Source organism: Talpa occidentalis, unplaced genomic scaffold (genome assembly GCF_014898055.3).
Source record: "Talpa occidentalis isolate TD23 unplaced genomic scaffold, MPIMG_talOcc4v2.1 talOcc4.8, whole genome shotgun sequence".
In the NCBI taxonomy this organism is placed as follows: Eukaryota; Metazoa; Chordata; class Mammalia; order Eulipotyphla; family Talpidae; genus Talpa; species Talpa occidentalis.
The window spans coordinates 65,908,011-65,928,490 of NW_023605194.1; the positions used below are offsets into that span (position 1 = coordinate 65,908,011).

Sequence of the window (20,480 nt, forward strand, 5' to 3'; positions counted from 1 at the left end):
GAGCCCTGGGGCTACACTTAGCTCACATGCTTAGTCCCCTCCCCCCCCTTAGCTGTGGGACCACCTGGTACTCAGGAGGTGCTAGTGATGAGGACAAAGCCATGTGGAGCCAGTTGGGAATAACATCCCCACAATAGGCCAGGCATGGCCTTCATAGCACTGTGCTAGGAGGGAAAGTTCTCAGGGTCTGAATCACAAATGCATTCTCTGGGCAAGATCCTTGGAGGGCAGCAACTCTGGGGGTAGCAGCCCTTACCCAGCCATCTACCCCAGGCACAGGTTCAGCCCCAACATGACTGAGCGAGAGGCTGCAAATTTCATCATGAAGGTCATTCAGAGCTGCTTCCTTAGCAACAGGTGAGTCTCTCTCATATACACACATACTCCCCACCCTTCTCTCCTGTGTAACCTACCACACCCTGGTGTTCTCTGTGCACCTGCTTGAGACTACAGTTGGGCCTGACAAGGACACTGCTCTCCAGTTCCGGGGGACAGAGTCATAGGGTGCTGGTTTAGAAGGGCTGGGATGTGCTGAGGGGCCACTGAATGGAGGCCTGAAGGCCGTGACCTAGGAGCCAAGCCTGTGAGGCTGAGGGAACAGCAGGTGCAAAGGGCCTCAAGGTAGGTGTGTATAAATCAGCAGTGCCTGGTAAGGAGCGGAAAGTGAGCTCTGAGGGACTTTAGTCTCTGCTTACTTCACTGAGCTGTCTTCAGGCTTCTGGTGGGCAGTAACAGAAGAGGTGGGGGAATAGCCAGTCAGCCTATTGCTGTGATAGACAGTAGAGGGTAAGAAGAGGTGGGTTCAGATTCTGGGGTAGAGCCCACGCCTTCCCCATAGGTTTCTGTGGGGAAAGGGTAGCAGTCAGAAATGGTATTGAGGTTTCTACCCTGATCGACTGAGTGGATGTGACTCTAGAAGGTGGGTGAGGGAGCTACCCACCTAGGGACCGCTAAAGATGTAGGACTGGTGGAGACCTCTGAAGATCCCTCCAGAAATAGCTGAAGCTTGAGTGGAAAACGGAAAAGTTGAGTGCAGGAGGGCCCACTCAGGACCAGTGACCTAATGCAAATGCGGTACAGCTAGGCAAAGGAGTGCCATGGAGGCTTTGCTAACAAGGGAGCAGAGACACCAAAGGTAGCTCAGGACAGTGTGGGGGGCTACAACATCACTGAGTTGGTGAGGGGCTTGGGAGGTGCAGAACAAGGAACAAAACAACCTTCTGATATCTTTGTTGGTGAAATTTGCAATGGGCAGGCATGTATTGAGGGTGAGGAGTGGCCTGCAGATGTGACCAGGGAGAAGTGCTGAAAACAATCTCACTTCCTTGGTGCCACATCCCAGGCCAAGGGGCCAGAGTAGCACCTGCCAAAGAGGCAGCTCTTATAGGTGGCCCTTGGCTCCAGTGTGGGGGCCCTGGGGCCCAGGACAGGCCAAGGAATATCTGAACACAATTTGTTTTAGGAAGGGCCATCCATTTGAGCCCATGTTCGGTACCCATTGAACATCAGGTGGCCTCTCAGAGGGCAAGCAGGAAATAGGGGCAAAAGGGCTCAGCATGTGACCAGAGGGTAGGAGAAGGAGCATCCAAGGAAGAGGGGCTGCCAGGTGGCCAAAGACTCTAATTTTGTGTTTACACCTAAAGGAAAGGGAGTTAGGGGTGATTCCCAAGTACACCTTGGTGGGACGAGAGGCGCCAGACCATAGGGTCCTTACATTTTCCCTGCTCTCTTGACTTTCCAGGAGCCGGACCTACGACATGATCCAGTACTATCAGAATGACATCCCCTACTGAGGATAGAGGCAGAGCCCCAACTGTCATGGGTCCCACTCCAGACATCCTGCAATCATGGATCCTGAGCACATTCCCCCTTCCTGGCTGGCTATGCTTGGGCAAAGGGGGTGAACTGCTGGTAGCCCTGACATTTCAGCCAGTGGAGTTATTTTTCTAAAAGAAGTGTGACCCACATGTGACATGTGAGACTGAAGACAATCATTCTATGACACCATTTGCATGGGTGTAAATATTTTGGTTGCACTGGACACATTCCCTGTCTTATTTCATAGGTACATGAAGTATTTTCTTGTGTATAAAAAACAGACAAAAATTATATTCAAGTTAAGATTTAACCAACGTGAACAAAATAAAACCAGAAAACATATTGTGTTGGGACTTCAATATCAGGTTTAGTGTCACATTTTAAGTACACCTTCAACAGAGGGTGATTCCTGGGTCGGTCAGGCTACAAGTAGGCCCACACTTCCTTGTGCTTATATAGCCTTAGGGCACTCTCATCATCAGGAGATGTGATAACTTGGGTATTGAGAGGGTCAGGACCCAGGAACACTAGTTTTGAGTTTCTCAAATAGAAACTCATCACAGCACAGAGGTGCCAAAGATAACACTATATTTTTCTAACTGCTCTCTTCCAATCTACAGCTGTTACTGTTCAGGGCTCCTGTGGAGACCACTTGGCTGCCCACTCCATGCCTCCCTCTTTCATCGTGGGTGTTGCTCAGTGTCCTGCCTCTGCTACCATATTTCCTTATTCCTTATTGCTCATTTTTAGGTGCTCCAGGACTCTAAAATCTTTTGTAGCTACTCCTACTCATAATGGTCCTCTAACTATTTTAAGCAGGTAGGATGTAGAGAACTGGGAAGGAAAAAAAAAAAAAAACCTAGACTATCTAGGAGTAAGCCACATTAAATTGAAAACACAGAAGATCTGTTTAACGGCAGATAAGTTAGGTGGCAGGAAACCCATCAGTGAAGGAGCAGTGGCCCCATAGCTGCTGCAGCAGAGATGGGGAGGGGGAGGATGGCCATTATTGGTGGCCCACACCCACCCACCAAACTCAGGCACAGAGCTGTCTGCCTGCCTGCGTACCTACCAAACACAACTTAGTCCTGGGGTGTAAGCATGGCGGTCTAGACCTAGCTCCACTCACTGGGAGACTCAAGCTTCACAGATCACAATCCATGCAGAAAGGAGCAACAGGAAGGTGGGGTGGGGTTAAAGATAACGTAAGCACAGAACAGCTTGCTGTGGAATGAAAGAAGAGGAGGTAGAGGCTCCTAACTTCAGTCCTCAAACTGAGATTGAGTGGCAAAGCCCCAGATTCATGCTAGGGGTAACTAAGAAAAGAAAACCAAATCCCCAGTGTCCCCCACCACTATACACACACAAACAGCAAACTGGGCAACACACATATCCAGGAAGCAAGGAATATCTGAACACAATGAAAAAGCAAAAAGTACAGTGGAAGTCCTGAGACAAATAGAAAGGAGACAGAAACAGAGACCCTATCAGACAATTCAAAACAATATTAAAAATGTTAAATGAGCTACTGGAGCACCAGTCAAAGGCAGATAGGCAGATGTAAGATCTTAGAAAGGAGATCCAGGAACAAAGTTCCACATCAGAGATTGAATATATAAAAAGATCACAGAAAGAGACTGAATTAAGTACAGACAAGATTAGAAAGTGCTTTAAATAGAATAAAATTGGCAGAAGAATGTCAGGTGTAGAAGACTAAAATGGACAAATCACCCACAGAGATAATCAAGACAGGAAAAATGAGAAAACTATGAAAAATAAGAGATTCAACTAGAAAAAACTAGAAGAAATTTGAGAATAAAATCCCAGAAGAGAGAGAAAGGACAGCAGAAACCCTATTCAAAGAAATAACTTGAGAATTTCCTGAGCCTAAAGGATGAATTAAATATGGCTGTCCTGAAAGCAGAGAGAACACCCAGATTTTTAAATCCAATAAGACTAACATCTGGACATCATTGTCAAAGTGTCAAAAATAAAAGATAAAGACAAAGATTTAAAAAAAAAAAATTAGCAGGAAGCAAGAAACAGAATGCTAGCAAATGCTCCCAAATTAGGTTTTCCCTAGAGAGAGGAAGAAGGTATTCCCAGTGCTAACAGATGAAGAACTGCTGGCTAAGAATGTTCTATCCTGTAAAATCATCAAGTGTGAAATAAAGGGTTTCTCAGACAAAAAGAAGGTAACAGTTTACCACCACCAGACCTGCCCTTTAAGAAATGTTGCAAGGAGTTCTACAAGAAAAGAAAATGAAACAAATTTGTGAGCAACCTAATAATACAAAATGTGAAGCATGAGCAAGAATTTTATGATTCAGTGACAAACCATAAGTGGAAAGAACAAATGAACAGAACCTGTATAGAGAGCAGACACTAATTCATAAAAGACTTAAGATCTACAGGAATGTAAGTAAACTCCCCACTGTAACCACTAACCAAAAATCCAGAATAGAGATTCCCAGATGAAGAAACAGAAACAGAAGTACTAAGGAAAGCCATCCAGAAAGAGCAGAGAGAAACAAGTGGAAAAAAGAACATAAAAATAAAACTAAAACAATTGAAAGCAAAATGACCGGTGATAACAGCTCATATCAATAATCACCCTCAATGTGAATGGTGTGAATTCACCAATAAAAAGACATAGACTAACAATGTGGTAGAAAAATTTCAGTCATTTATTCTTTGTTTACAAGAGACCCACTTAAAACAGACAAAAACAAACTAAAAAGGTTAGACTAAGGCCTTGCATGTAAGTAATTCAAAGAGAAAAGGAGAAACTGCTGTCCTTGTATCAGATAAACTGGACTTTCTAAAAAGGAAGCCAGGCATAAAGTTGGACACCACATACTGATCAAGGGAAGAGTTCACCAAGAAGATACAATTGTTATTTATGCACCTAATAAGGAGCACCTAGTTACATTAAGCAACCATTAATAGATTTAACAATATACCAACAAAAATACAATAATTGTTGGAGACCTCAACATACCATTGACATGAAGGGATATATCATCCAGACAGTAAATTAGCAAAAATAAAGGCCTTAAATTAAGTGTTAGAACAGATGGCTTTATTGCACACTTATAGAATATCCCAGAAGAAATGAATACACTTTCGTGCATATGGAACATTCTTAAAGATAGATAGTATACTAGGGCATAAAACATGTCTCAGAAAATATATGAAAATAAAAATTCTATCAAGCATCTTCACAGACCACAATGCTATAAAGCTACAAAATTATACCACAAAAAAATATTCCTGGAATAAACCAAAATGTGTAGTCTAAGCAAAATGCTTCTGAACAACTGGGTCAATAAACCAAAGGAGATCAAAAAGTATCTAGAGACTAATGAAAATGGAAGGACAAGCTACCAGACACTATGGGATGTCTAAAAGCAGTAGCAGTATGTGTGAAGATTATTAGCAACACATTAAAAAAAAAAAAGGATCAATCTAGCTCTGCAGCTGAAAGAAACTAGGAAAAGAACAAAGCATCCAAAAACTAGTAGAAGGAAAGAAAGAATAAAAATTTCAGCAGATATAAAGGAAATAGAAAACAAAGTCCAAATGATCAGTGAAACCAAGAGTCGGCTCTTAAAAAAAAAAAAAAAAAATTGACAAGCCATTAGGCTAATGAAGAGAGGACACCCAAATCTACAGACTCTGAAATGAAAGGGGTAAAAAAATTACAACAAATGCTGCAGAAATATATAGGATCATAAAAATCTAGTACAGAAGTCTCTGTGCAAACAAACTAGAAAATGTGGACAAATTTTTAGACTCATACAGCCTCCCAAGATAGAATCAGGAAGCTTAAACCATCCAGTCAAAAGTGCTGAAATTGAAAGAGTAATAAAAAGTCTCCTTAAGAACAAAAGTCCATGACCACTGGCTTCTCTAGTGAATTCTTCAAAGATCTAATACCTGTCCTACAAGCTCTTCAAAAAATCAAAAAGGGAGGAATACTCTCCAACACATTCTATGAGGCCCTGTAGGGTAAAGAAAATAATCAGGCTTTTCTGCCCTTCCGCCATCAGGATAGATGATGGATCCTTGTCCTGAATGCATGCCTGATGGTGGGCACCTGGAATAGGGTGTGGGCATAGGTAGATGGGATTCAGCTGAGCTAAGACTGTGCGTTTAAGGGCGGCGTCACGGGGACGCCAGCAGCAGCAGTAGTAGCAGCAGCAGCAGCAGCAGTAGAAGCCGAAGCAGAAGCCTAAAGAGAAGCCGAGAAGCAGCAGAAGGAACGCTAGAGAGCCTAGATAGAGTGAAGACTTGCTGGGGGCTGGGAGGCCTGGCAGGCCTCCCAGCCCCCCAGCCAGCACCCCTGCCTGCCATATGCCTGGTGAACCCCAATAAAAAACCTGCAAAACCACTGAGGACTCTGACTCCTCCTTTACCCGGTCTGCATGGGATCAGAAAACCTGCACTGTGTCCTGTCCTGACTTTACAGGCCCTAATGCAAAACCAAAGAAAGTACAAAAAAAAAATTATAGACCAATATCACAGATGAACATATGTGCAAAAATCCACAGTAAAATCCTAACAAAAGCCAATACAAAAAAATATCAAGAGAATCGTCCACCATGATCAAGTAGGCTTCGTCTCAGGAATGCAAGGTGATTCGCCACATGCAAATCAATGTCATTCACCAGATCAACAAAAAGGAAGATAAAAACCACATGTTCGGGCCTCCCCTGTGGCGCTGGGTTGCGAAGCTGCCCGCAGCCTGTTCCCCGGCCACCGGAGGAGGGTCCCACTAGGCACACAGACCTCTCCGGCTGCCCGCTGCTCCCCTCAGCAGTGTACTTCGGTCCTTCTGCCTGCTCTGCTCCCTGCTCTGGCTCTGGTGAATTCTCTCACCCTCCTGCGCTTCTGACTGTACCCAATGCTTGTATAAATAAATAAATAAATCTTTAAAAAAACAAAAACAAAAAACAAACCACATGTTCATCTCAAAAAAAAAAATTCAACATCCATTTATGATAAAAAATACTCAATAAAATAGAAATAAATGGAACATACCTAAACATAAAAGCCATATATGATAAAGCCATAGCCAATATCTTACTCAAAAGCTGAAATCATTCCCACTTATATTATTTAAAAAAAAAAAAACATTCCCACTTAGATCAGGAACAAGAAAGGATGTCCACTATCACCACTACTACTCAACATAGTGTTAGAAGTCCTACCCAAATCAATTAGGCAATGAAAAGACAAAAAAGGAATCCAAATTGGAAAAGAAGTGAAATTGTCACTATCTGCAGATGACATGTTAATATACTTAGAGAAACCAAAAGAATTTTCAAAAAACAAATGAATTCATTAAAGCAACAGGATACAAAATCAATACACAAAAAAGTTGCATTTCTGTATGCAAACGATATATAAGAAAGGGAGATAAATAATATCCCATTTACAGCCACACCAAAAAGAATGAAACACCTGGGAGTAAAAAAAGGATATATATATTGAAAAACTATAAGGTTAAAGGAAATAAAAGATGCAAAGAAATGGAAAGATATCCTGTGCTCATGTATTGGAAGAATTAATGTCATTAAAGTGGTCCTGTTATTTAAATCAATTTTCAGATTCAATGCAATACTTACCAAAACACCAATGTCCATTTTCAAGGAAAAAGAACAATTATAAAATTTATATGCAACCATAAAAGATCCCAAATAGCTAAAGTTATCCTGAGAGAAAAGAAAGAAAATGAATGTGTTAACACTTTTCTGACATCAAATGATATTAATACAGCAACAGTAATCAAAACAGTATAGTACAGGAACAAAAACAACTCAGACCAACGGAATACAGTAGGAAGCTCAGAGATAAACCCACACAAATATGGACTGTTAATCTTTGAAAAGGAGCTAAGGTAATACAATTGAGAAAAGATAGATTATTAAATGGCCTTGGACAAAAATGAAACAAGATCCATACTCAACTCCACACACAAAATTAAAGATCTGGATATAAGAACTGAAATCATCCAATATTTGAAAGAAAATGGGACACACCATATGACATCTACCACATAGATGTGTTTGGGGATACAACCCCAACAGAAAGGGAAACAAAATAATAAACAAGTGGGACTACATCAAACTAAAATGCTTTTGTATGTCAAAAGACACCATCACAGAAACAAAAAGGCAGCCTCCAGACTGTGAAAAAAATATTTCCACATCGCACTTCTGGCAAGGGGCTAATCTCTAAAATTTACAAAGTTTCTCTCACAATCCAACAACAAAACAACCTAATAAAAAAAACTAGGCAAAGGACCTAAATAGACATTTTTCTAAAGAAGACATTCAGATGGCCCACAGACATATGAAAAATTGTTCGACATCGCTTGTTATAAGGGAGAGGCATATCAAAACCACAATGAGTTATCACTGCACCCCAATAAGTATGGCCCAAATAAAAAAGGAGTGAGTCAACAAATATAGGCGAGGTCATGGTGAAAAAGGGGCTGATTCACTGTTGGTGGGAATGCAAATTTGTGTAGCCCATGTGGAAAACAGCATGAAGATTTCTTAAATAGGGAAACTATATCATCCGGCAATCTCTCTATTAGGTATTTAGCAAATTAAATGAAACCTGTAATACAAAAAGATTTATCTAGGCCTATGCACATAGCAACACTGTTCACAATTTACAATTCATGGAACCAACCTAAGTGCCCTCCAACAGACAAATGGACAAAGAAATTGTGGAATATATATTCAATGGGATATTATACAGTTATGAAAAAGATGCAATAGTGGCATTCAGGACAAAATGGATGGACCTCAAGGTGATTATGCTAAGTGAAGTAAATCAAAAAGTGGAAGGTATCAGATGCTTTCATCTGTGGAAAATACAGTAGGAATAAATCTTGAACTCAGTGGAAGAATGTAATGTTTACCAGAGGGAGAGGGGACAAAGAGGAGAGATAGCGGGGGAAGTACTGGCATGGGTGGTTTGGTGGAAGGTGATTGGCACATGTGCACATATGGAAGAGCAAAAATGTAACTGTCCCCAAAAAAGGCAGGGATACACATGGATTAAAAAGTAAGACCTAAGTATATGCTGACAAAAGATGCACTTTAAATATATAGATCTAAGGTGAAAGTGAATAGGGGTAAAAAGATTTACCATTCAATCATAATGGGTATGATTGTTTATGAAATAAAATTTGAAAAATAATGGAAAAATCATTCCTCAGTCAGAGTTGGAGATTTTAATACCTCTTTCTTCACAACTGATAGAATAATTGTAAGAAAGTCATCACCTTGACCTAATGGGTATTTATCAAGCCACTAGCAACCACAGTGTACCATCAGTCTCTGTTTACCCTCACAGGCTGTGGGTGGGCTACTAAAATCTCAGGTCATACAGGCTATGTTCTCTGACCACAAGGGATTAAGTTAGAATCAAAGATACATCTTGAAAATCTAGAAATAAGATTTATAATCATGGGGAAAAATTCTAACTGCATGTGCTGAAAAGAAAGTAAAGACTCTGTAGTGGGGGTAGAAGTCTCCTTTTCCATCCAGTAGTGACCATCAGGTGTACCAAGATAGTGCTTACAAGGACATCCAAGAACTGGGGAAGAAAAAGCAGCTCGTGTCTGAGAAGCACTTTGTTCTCCAGGTGCTCCAATGCCAGCAGCACTGCTTCTCAGCACTCCATGACTGCCCCAGCCTGATAAACCTCTCAATATATGAAGCTTTATAACAACATACCCCCAAACTTCATTCCAGCTGAGGTGTGAGTGTTCCCAGTTTGCAAACTCTATTTTATGGTGTGTGCAGAATAAACTTTTACTACTTACTAGTTGTTTATCAATTAATTGATCTTAATTCTGATGTTTCTGAACTGTGGATGAACATGAATGATGATCATGGTGGTCATGAATGGAATTCAAAGAAGAAAACTCCAAGGCCAGCGAGCAAACAGGTGTTGCTACCCACAGAATCCACGGAGCGCACTGCTTTCTCAAGGACCCTGGAATTGGAGGGTAAGGTTAAAACAGTACTCAACCAGTGTCAATGTCGGGGCAGGCCATCGTCTATGCAAGGTCACTTAGGCTCAGGGTGCACCTACAGTAGGGTTTATTTCACAAAAGGATTTTGGGGAAACAAGAGTGTCGAAGGCCACAAGTGGTCAACTATCTCACCCCAGATAGTGTCTGCTGTGTCCAGTAGTCCCAAACAAAGGCTGCTCATGCAAGGTGGCACTGTCCTGTCAATGAGGTCAACGAGGGTCTGGAGCTGGTGGCACACCAGTTAGTGCACCAGGGTCCAACTCACAGCACCAGCTAGGGGTACTCATAGGATGGGCTTTTGAGGTGACACCACAGCAGCCACAATAAACATCTGAAGGCTGGGTTAGACAGTACAGGAAGTGAGTCCAGACAGTAATAGAGGTACAGCACCAGGAGGCAGTGCTGGATGATCAGCTGGACAGCTTTCAAAGGTGACCAGACCACAGAGACCACAGACACCAGTCACCTGTCAGCAGTGCTGGTCAGTACTGGCAGTCGTGACTGTCAGCACAGGTCACCAGGAGGCAGTGTCAGAGACACCAGTGGCCAGGTCTCTGTGAAGTTCTATGGTGGTCTGGAGGCCTGCAGATCTGTGGAGGTCTGTTGAGTCCCTGGGAGGTCATCTGCTCAAGGCCTCTTTGGAGGCCTTCTGCTGGATCCTGTTCTCTTTAGAGGCCAGCTGCTAAGTGAGTCCCAAGCTGGCTCCTGCCCTGCTTATAGCCTCTTCTGGGTCCCCCACCATGTAAGTCTGATTGGACTGTTTTCCCATCCTGTTTTCAATTTGAATAATTGTTCAAGACCTTGAGTGACAGTTGGAGGTCTTGAACCTGACTGGTCTATTTATAATCCAGGTGCCAGATTTAAAAGAGAAAACCCAGCACCTGCACAGACTACCACCCTCCCTGCCCCCCCGACCCCCCCTCTCAGGGGGGGTTACTCTCTCAGGCCAGGGCAGGTCCATGGGCTGGTGACTCCCACTGGCCTTCAAGGGGCCTCTGTGGGACCTGAGGCACACTGCACCCAGTGCTCTGTCAGAGTGGCTGGGGGTAAGAATGCGTGGGGTGAGGGTGGGGGGACAGAATGCCGGCAGGTGTTGGGCTCAGTCTACACCTCAGCCCAGATGAAGCCTGCATGCCCTACTGCTCAGGTGGTGGGGAAAAGCTAGTCATGCCTGTGGCTTGCACCCTGGGGATCTGGTTTCAAGGTCTCCCCGGGATCTGCACTCCAGTCTTTGCATGTTGACTGTATTGTGCATACCTGTGCTTTACTTGTTAAAATTTGTTGTTAAGTCCCTCTTCTTTTATGCTTTTATTATGTGCAAAAGGGAAGCAGGGGACATATCACTCCCTGGGTTTTAGAATAGTCGCTGGAAAACAGAGCACCCTGTAGTTGAAGTCTTTCGGAATTAAAGGCAAAGAAGGGTTCCAGTTGCTCTAAAACTTTCTCCACCTGCCTCAGAAAACTCCTGCTTCCTTTATCTTATACCCACTAATGAACAAGGATTTTGGGCCTTTTTAGAAAATGGGTGAAAATTTGGATAATTTTCTGGGAAAATTACACTACACTCTGGGAAGTGTAGTGGTGACTTTGGAGAAACTAACTTAGATAAGTCCACCTTATGCTTCAGTAACCCCATTTCTGAGTACCCATGAAATGAAAATACTAACTCAAAAAGACTTATGTTCTCTGCAGCACTATTCACAATAGCTGAGATACAGAAGCAACTCAAGCACCCCATGACTGAGGAGTGGACAAAGATGGACTATCAGTTCCCTGAAAAAGGTGAAATCTTGCCTTTTGCAACATGTACAAAACTTGAAGGGACTATGCTAAGTGAATTAAGTCTGGTAGAGCAAGATGAATATAATATGATTTTACTCATTTGTGGAATATAAAAAAATTACCCCCTTTAGACTCTAACAAAGAATGGTAGTTTCCACAGGGAATGGCGGGGGAGGGCGTGAGTAGAAAGTGTGCTGATGGGTGCATGGTGCTCAGTCACTTAGTGGTGAGCATGGTGAGAAAATGTAACCTTGGAACATATACAGTGTTGTAAATTAATGTTACTTCAATAAAAAGTTTTTAATATCAAATTATAGTGGTACAAAATTATATTTTCTCTGCTCAAAGAAAATTTTCCTAGATTAATGACCTGATTAGTCAACTTTTTTATTCATAATTTTCAGTCTTTTGAGGGGGCTCAAATAATTTTGAATGGGCTCCTTTTTACAAATACACAGATGATGCAATGCTGCCAGCGCTGGGTGCAGTCCTGGGCCCCAAGTCACCACGCTCCTGAGCAAGGGGTCCTGTGATGGCAGAGCTTCTCATCTCACCTTTTCTGTTTACTCTGCCCCCAGCATTAGCTTCAAAATAAATCTGCCATCTTTCCACAGCATGATTTTCGTTGAGGAATGACCACTGCCGGATGTGCCTTCTTCCTGAGCTCCAGTTTGCCTTCATGGCTGTAGCCTTCACCACTTCACTGCCAGCAGCAGGAAGTCTGATGAGCCCTTATGGGGCCCCTTCCAGAGAGGATGTGCAGATTCCTGGCTCCTGTGTGCTCAGCACAGTGGATCACAACTCCTCCCGGAAGAGCCAAGGAAACTGTCATTTCTTGCCAGAAGCCCTGCCACATCCTCAATGGAATCCTGGAAAGGGACAGAAAGGTCTTCTCACTTGTAGTGACCTCGCTTTAAAAAAATTATTTGTTAAAAATGCTTTCTTACACCGCTGTTCATTTTTGTACAATATTTGATTTTTCCCCTGAGGTATAATCCTGTTACAGGGCAGGGAGAGGGGCACCCCAGACCCCACAAACCTGCCTGCTCTAAAGATTCTGCCATCTGCCGCATCAACACAAAAACATGAGACTTTAATGAAAAGGAACTCTAATGCAATTAGTAAACAATACAGGAAAGGCAAAGAATATAGTTTCTAAATCAAGTACCCACAGTTACCCGTCCCCTCATCGGTAAAAGTCCAGCCAAATGGGGTTGGCCCAGGGCAAGGCCCCAAAGCCTGCCACAGGTCTAAAGCACCTTCCAGTGGGGACCCACAGAAAAGGATCAGAAACAACCAGACAAGTCTGGGAGGAAAAGAGCAAAATCAAAATCAAGACAAAAACCACCATTGTCTCCTCCCCACGGGTCTCTCACCCACATCTGTGTCACCCAGCCCACGACCAAAAGGCGAGTGCCGTTTCTTCACGCGTCTCTCTGCTCCACGTGCCTCCTCCAGGTCTCCTTCTGGCTCTCATTCCTGCTTCCTTCCTTCTCAGTCCCTTCTGCAGCTTCTCTTCTCTTTAGCTCCACCCTCCTTACGGTGGGGAAGGGAATTTGGAAGTTCCCCTTTTCTTGGGGGCCACCCTGTTATAGTCCCTGTAGTTCTCCCACCACCACTGTACCCCTGATTCATCACCATCGTCCCTTGTGCTCTTCCCTTCCTCCCTTGTTTTGACCCTCTCCACCACCTCCTCTGCTCTATGCCTCAGGTCTATTTCAGGACCTGTTCTTTTTTTTTTTAAAAGATTTATTTATTTATGCATACAAGAACTGGGGTACAGGCCAGAGGTGTGGGGAATGAGAGGATTCACCAGAGACAGAATGGGGAGCAAAACAGGCAGACCAACCGAAATACACTGCTGAAGGGAGCAGCGGGTGAGACAGGCGAGGTCTGCTGCGCCATGTGGATCACCTCCCACATGGCCCAGGATGGAACTCATGCTGCAGTGGCTGTAGATAGCTTCATAGGTTGCATCTTAACCCTTGTGCCACCAGGGAGGGCCCACAGGACCTGCTCTTAATACAAATTATAAGATTTTTACCTTTCAAGTAATCTGCTTAGGAAACAAAGATTTTTTTCTTATGTGAACAAATTTCCTGTGTTGTTCGTCTTTTATCACTATCTTCAAATACTTAAAAAAAGGAATCTTTTCAATATTCAAACTATGAATACCTGAAATTTATGTATCGTTATAATGCAATATCACTTCAGTAGAAATAAAAGCGTAGTGTAACTTCCTGGCTTTGTCTTTGAAATCTTTTGTTAATTTAGTTGAATGGATAACTATTGTTTCATAGTGACCAATGATCCTGTTTGATTCTGTTTTTAAACCTTTGACATTTGTAACAAACTTCCCCAAATCAAATTTTGAATGACGCAAAAAGAGAAACATTAGGTTATTAGATATGTTAAATAACATTACCTTGTCAAATAAAAAGTGATGCCAGGGCTTCCCCGGTGGCGCAGCGGTTGAGCGCGGGGTTGCGAAGCTGCCCGCAGCCTCTGCAGTGCCGGTTCGATCCCTGGCTGCTCCCCGGCCACCAGAGGAGGGTCCCACATGGCGCGCAGACCTCTCAGCCCCGCGCTGCTCCCCTCAGCAGCGTACTTCGGTCCTTCTGCCTGTTCTGCATCCTGCTCTGACTCTGGTGAATTCTCTCACCCTCCCACGCTTCTGACTGTACCCAGTGCTTGTATGAATAAATAAATAAATAAATAAATCTTAAAAAAAATAAAAAAAATAAAAAAAATAGTGATGCCAAGCCTTCTTTAGTTTATATAAATGTTATTTTAAAAAAATTACTTTATTCTGAACAGGAAAGTAGCATCAACCACCAGGAGTGTTCCCCCTCTCTCAGTTTTTTGGGAGATGTGTCTTCTATCTGGTCTGGTCTGTCCCATCGTCAGCATTGGTACAAGGCAGACATGGCACTGACCGGTGTGGCTGAAAGTCCAAGATCCAGATCCAGGACAGCATCTAGGCAGCTGCAATTGGGGAGGTGAGACTCACTCCCGTGTGAGGTGAGCACATGTGCTGACTCAGGGCATGGAGCCACTCCTCTAGAACTTGAGAAAATGAATGTGATTTGTCCACATTTCACAGCGTGGTTTTCATTGTGAATGGCCACTGCTGGATATACCTTCTGCCTGAGCTCAGGAAGTTGCTTTTATGTAAAAATCCATTCTCTAGCTCCTTTCACTGAAACATCTGATTGCATAATCTTGCAGAGCTACTAGCTGCCTTAGCCTCAAGTCTACAATAAAAGCAAGGAGGAAACTACAGATTTCTGTGGTTGTCATGTCAGGGTCCACTCAAGGGATGCAGGGGCAGGTGGGCATCCAGGGAACTGCCATGCTGTCTGTACCTAAAACTCCACTAACTGCCCTGAGCTCTGAAATGGTCAGCTGGCCACTTGTACATCCTCTAGAAGGTTTCTCCCACAAACAGTTGCATGGTCTTCACATTCTTTTTGTGCAAGCGTGAAGCCATGGTAAATCCCAGCAGGCAGGATTATCTATGTCTCCATCCCCATGAAACTCAGCATCCACTTGTTCCCCTCATCTCTTACATCAAAGTCCCCACTGTCATCTAAGATAGAGTGAGCTCTGCATCCAGGTGACGTTCGTCCTCATAAAACATCTTAATCTTGTCTTCATAATTTGGTAGTTTGTCCTTGCTTATGGCTAGCAGCTCTCTCTTTTTGAATCTTTTCTAATTCTGGATTGTTCTCATGTTTGTCAGGGTCCAGCTTCAGGTGTTCACCTGAGACATCTTCGTCCATTTTTCTGCTGTACTTGGTGACAAAGCTACACGGAATAATTGTCTCTCATGGCCACCTCTCACCTCCTGCTCTCTCCTTACTCCACCCCAAGAAAGCTTCAGGTCTCTTTACTATGTTACTAACATAAGTATTCCAGAAATGATATGAAATTCCTAAAAATCTGGTGCATGGTTATAATAAGTTGTAATTCTAGTTATTATTTTAAAAGTATGTCATGAAAACAACCAAATTACCTTGTCAATTGCACTATAACGAACTCTCACCAGATCTTTAACCATTACTGCTTTTAAGTCACTAGGTAGAACATTCCCCATGAAGACCACGGTGGTAAGAGCATGCTCCTCACATCTCCTACACACACAGAGTGACACTGTCCACAGCAGGGAACACCAGCCTCCCAGATTCAAGCAGAAGCCCCTGAGAGAATGCAAGGACCTGAGGGTTCTGATTAAGCCCTGACTCAGCCTGGCCACGGGAATCAGGATCTTTACCTCCAAGACCTCAGTGATGAAACACCACCACCATTTCCCACTCCCTCCCCTCCGCGGCCTGGTGCCCAGGGCTCAGGTTCACTGGCAGAGAAGATGCAAGTGGGCAGGATGTTGCAGTGGAGGATGGAGAAGAGTTTAGTAATAAGAGACTGACCAACTTCCTTGTTGGCTCTTGTGCAGCACCCTTTGTGTGAACCAGGCCTGGGTGTGGTGCCTGGTACAGAAGGGCCCTGCTTAAGCCAGGGGGCCTGGCCCTGGGTGCCAGCTCTGTGGGGTGGCACAGGAGGCAGTCTCTGGAGACTCAAGGTCCACCTGGAAGGCCCTGGGGTTGCTGGGTCCCGGCGGACAATGACCACACCCCACCTTTCCCCTCTGTTTCCTCCCAGACGCCCAGAAACTACACGGGAGACAGAGTTGCAGGCGACAGAGTCTGGCATGATGCGCGCTAAGAGGGCAGCAGGCCGTGAGTTCGCAGCTCTAGCAGCGGGGACAGCGTGTAGCGCAAGCGGCGGATGGAGGCCTCCAAACTGAGAGGCGAGAGTCCTCGGTGGAAGACATCGGGGTTCACCAGCACCAGGTAGAGCAACGGCAGCGCTAGGAAGCCGAGCGGGAGCAACAGGAGCACCTGCAGCGCGCCCAGCGCCCAGAGCCTACGGACCGACCCACCAACCCTCAGATGAGCGGGGGCCGGGTAGGGCGAAGGGACCGAGCCCAGCGAGCCCACCACCAGCCACCTGCATCACCTGATGCCCGCCATGCCCGCGCCGCGGAACAACCGCTTCTCCTGCAGGGAGAGTGAGCTTCAGCTCCGCGCCGAGGGGCCGCGGAAGGGAACCCAGAGCCGCAGGGGACTGTCCCCTCGGTTTCCGGTCCCCATAGGGGAAGGTAAGTCCGGGGTATCTCATCCCGGGGAGGTTCCCTAGTGAAGATGTGGATCCCGGTCTCTGTGGGTGTGCGTGTTCCGCGCGGGTGGGTGGGTCCTAACTGCAGCCCGCCCGGGGCCTCGCTCACACAGTCTGCCTTGGCCACCTCCTCCATAAGCGATCCCGCGCAGTCCTGCACCCGGCGAGGCTGTGAGTCCCACCTGAGAGGACAGACATGGAGATGGGAGATCTGCACCAGCCCCAGTCGTCCTGCCACACCCAACTGTCCTAAGTCCCTTACTGTTCCGGGCCGCCCCGCGAGGCATCCAGCGCAGCTGCTGCCTCCATCACCTTCCCTTGTAGCTCCTGGAGGTGGTGGGAGTGAGCCCTCAGGAGACTTGGTGGTAGGCAGGCCATTGCAGCTCTGGCAGGGGAAAGGGTGGGGGCCCCCGTGGAATCTTAGGTGACTCTCAAGGACAGAGGGGGGCGGCACCTGCAGGACTCCGCTCTGTTCCTGGAAGCTGGCCCAGGCCTCCTCGGTCTGCTGCGCACCCTGGGTGAGGGAGCCAGGATTAGACTAGCGGGACACACCCCCCTCTCCCAACTCCTGCGCCGGCCCAGGTTCCACTCGCACCCAAAGCCAATGACCCACCTTCAGCCGCGGTTCCACCCGTACCTGCCGAAGACTCTTCGCCTGCATGGCGTGCTTGGCCTCCACAAGTTCCAGTTGTTTCTTTCGGATCATCCAAGGAAAGTCAGCAACCGGGTGCGTCCTGCACCCCGCCTCGCTGGTGCTGCTGCAGCTGCCAAGTCCACAAGGCCCCGCCCCCGCTCCGCCCGCCCCTGGCCCTAAGGGCCCGTCCCCAGTTCATCAGGACCCTGCCCGGGACGTCCCTACCCGCCCAAGCACCTGCAGCTTCACCAGTTGGGTCCCGAGTTGCTGCTCCTCGCGCTGCTGACTCTGATGCTCCCCTCCATAGTAGAAAAGCTGAGGGTGGGGCTTGTGAGGGCGGGTCTCCGAGAAGGGCGGAGTCCTGGGGCGTGGGGGCGGGGCGGAAACGGGGGCGGGACGAAGTGTCCTGGGGGCGGGCACGGGGCGAACTCCGGCCGGAGGCCAGAGCTGAGCTCTCCCGGGTAAGCAGGAGACAGAGCAAGTACCTGACTCGACAGCTCTTCCCACTGCTCCTGCAGGCGCCGGTTGTGCTGCTCCTGCGGACAGGACCCGGGGGTGGTCCCGGTCTCTCCCAGTCCCCGCCGGCCCCGCCCACCCAGGCCGCCCTCCCCACCAGGTCCCGCCTGCGGCGCTCGGCGGTTTCCTGCAGCAGCCGCGCCCGCTCCGCACGCTCCCGCGCCGCCTCGCGCGCCTCCCCTCTCAGCGTCCGAGTCGCATGGCTTCGCCTCCGCTGCAGGCTGCAGAGGGGAAACTGAGGCAATGGCACCTCGGGAAACAGGGGGTGCTTCCTCCGGTCCTTGGGGGAAGGACCAGCTGAGGGGTCGGGATGGGCCGAGGAAGCCCGCGCCGGGTCGCCAAGTGTAGACGCCTCGTGCCCCTGCGCGGAGCCCCACAGTTTATCATTCGGGTTCCAGTGGCCGACGGCGGTGTGGGCCTGAGCGGGGAAAATAACTAACGGGTGTGCCAGACGCTCTGCTAAGCCCGGAGTGTCGCCGCGCAAGGACTTTGCTGCGCCCTCATAACCTGGTTGAGCCGCGCACCTGCGCTCGCGCTCGCGCAGATCCTGCAGGCGCCCGTTGAGGCTCTCGCTCTCGGCCTCAAGCCCACGCACCAGCTCCTCCAGCTCCTGCTTCCGCAGGCGTCCGTCGCGATTGTCCTTCTGCAGCTGCAGCAGCAGCTCCTGCGCCTCGGCCATGGCTCCCGGGGCTCTGCCCGGCTCCACCCTCTTCGAGGCCCCGACCCCAGACCGTCGTCACAATGGGCGGCAGGGGGCGCCAGGGCGCAAGCGCGGAGCGAGGCAAGACGTGGGTCAGGTGGGATCGCACTTGGTCTGTCAGGAAATGGTTAGTAAATACTAACACCGATTTCAGGTAATGTGAGGCCGGTTTGCTGCCCCCATATTGCAGGTGGCACTTGCAAGTACCTTGTGTGTGAAAACCTTGGAAATCTATATCATATTCATAAGTACGTTCATTTCCTTTGACCCGGTTATCCCACTCCTGGGAATTTATCAAATGAATAAAAAGATGCTTTAAGCGACTGTACATTAAGTGGGTCAATGAAATGCTTTCAGCAATTACAGGAAACAAGTGCAATTATTTAAATGACATTAAAATATTATGTGGTAAGCAGAAATATGTGTAGTGGAAAAGGTAGAATAACACTGATGTTTTATATGGTACATAGAAGTTTATAAGGTCTATGGGCAAGATCTTGAAAGAAAACAGGAGAAAGACAAGCTATTTCACTGTTTGGTGGGAGTGCCGGTGAACTTATCCATTTAAAATCTGCCTTTATATTTGGTCAATTTCCACTGTGAACTTGAATGCAAAACTTCTCAATAAATCATTAGCCAAGTGCAAGGTGCCGTATTAAAAAGGAAACCAAACCGAGGTTATTCCAGGGATTTTTCAAGATCAGAAAATTGATGATTCACCACATGACACTAGGAGGAAGAGCACTACCATTCCAACGGTGCATTTCAATACATGCAGAAAATATTAGAGATTTCAACATCTACTGATATTGTTAAAAGCTCTTTTGGAAGAGCACTAGGAAGAGAACTAGAAAGGTCTCTTTTGAAAGAGACCTGATGAAAGTTACTTAGTAAAAAGGTATAGTAAACATATATAGTAAGGAGGAAGCCACTAACAGGCAAATTTTATCAACAAATACAGTTGTCCCTCTATATCTGTATTCATGGATTCAACCAGGTGTTGGTTGCTTGAGGCCTCAGACTCAGGGGAACTTGCAGACACAGAAAGCAGGCTATGAGGGATTTGAGCATTCCAGATTTTGGTATCTGCAGGGGTCCTGAAACCAATTCCCGTCAAATAACAAGTTTTGGGGGGTCATAAGTTATATGAGGGTATTTGACTACTGGGGCTTTGGTGCCCCTAACCACAGCACTGTTAAAGGGTCAACTTTTTTTTAACAGTGTTCCCTTTAAGAATTTAAGAGACGACAATAGTGATCCTCCCATTAAGGTCTGATTAGTGCTGAAGGGTCTGAAACATAGCAAGGAAAAAAAAAAAAAGATAGAAAAATGTGAAGAATATGCAGCAGTTATAGTTACTTACCCTAAACTACTTCTCATGCATCTCGCCAATACAAGCCCCTTAGATTACTCCTTTCCAAAGGTCTTATTCTTCTGAGTCACCAGGTCCACTACTTCCTAGCCCCACGCATAAGGCAGAACTGATCTAAACCAGTTGTGGTTGTCTGGCTTCCCTGTGGTAAGATTTTGCCTGTGAAACTCAAGGGGACATTGGCTGGGGGTTTCTGGGACATTTGCCTTGCTGTGAAAAAAGACACATGGAAGGATATTCTCTTTGATGCCTGCTGATGTCTACATGTGATGACTGGCACTGCTGTAGCCCCCTCGTGACCATGAGTGATCTAAAAAAGGAAGTCAATATGTCCCTTTTGGGGCGACCCTCCTTGAAAATCTTTCCCTCACTTTTCATGGACCAGAATTAGGACGCATGCGCATTCCTAAGGCAGTCACCAGTAAAT

The 20,480-nt window shown here is 46.2% G+C and overlaps 2 protein-coding genes across 3 annotated transcripts in view; one reads left to right on the forward strand and one right to left on the reverse strand.

Moving 5' to 3' along the window:
• The window catches only part of PI4KA (phosphatidylinositol 4-kinase alpha), a 159,908-nt gene extending 157,687 nt beyond the window's left edge, over positions 1-2,221 (forward strand). The window contains exons 54-55 of the mRNA XM_037497929.2: positions 274-357; positions 1,742-2,221. Coding sequence (XP_037353826.1) covers positions 274-357; positions 1,742-1,793 — 136 coding nt within the window. The 3' untranslated portion in view covers positions 1,794-2,221. The remainder of the gene's footprint in view (positions 1-273; positions 358-1,741) is intronic.
• A 12,194-nt stretch (positions 2,222-14,415) lies between these two features.
• TMEM191C (transmembrane protein 191C) lies at positions 14,416-18,663 on the reverse strand. 2 transcript variants are annotated; one of them, XM_037495840.2, is made up of 10 exons: positions 18,506-18,663; positions 18,079-18,202; positions 17,951-18,001; positions 17,703-17,780; positions 17,469-17,525; positions 17,286-17,345; positions 17,094-17,158; positions 16,941-17,013; positions 16,673-16,713; positions 14,416-16,579 (listed from the first exon to the last, which is right to left on the reverse strand). In XM_037495840.2, the coding sequence occupies exons 1-10, from the start codon at positions 18,658-18,660 to the stop codon at positions 16,375-16,377; spliced, it is 909 nt and encodes a 302-aa protein (XP_037351737.1). In that variant the 5' UTR covers positions 18,661-18,663; the 3' UTR covers positions 14,416-16,374. The 2 variants fall into 2 exon arrangements, with proteins under 2 accessions (XP_037351737.1, XP_054546627.1); XM_054690652.1 differs by lacking the exon at positions 18,079-18,202 and having other exon boundaries at positions 18,577-18,663.
• Between the last annotated feature and the right edge of the window lie 1,817 nt (positions 18,664-20,480).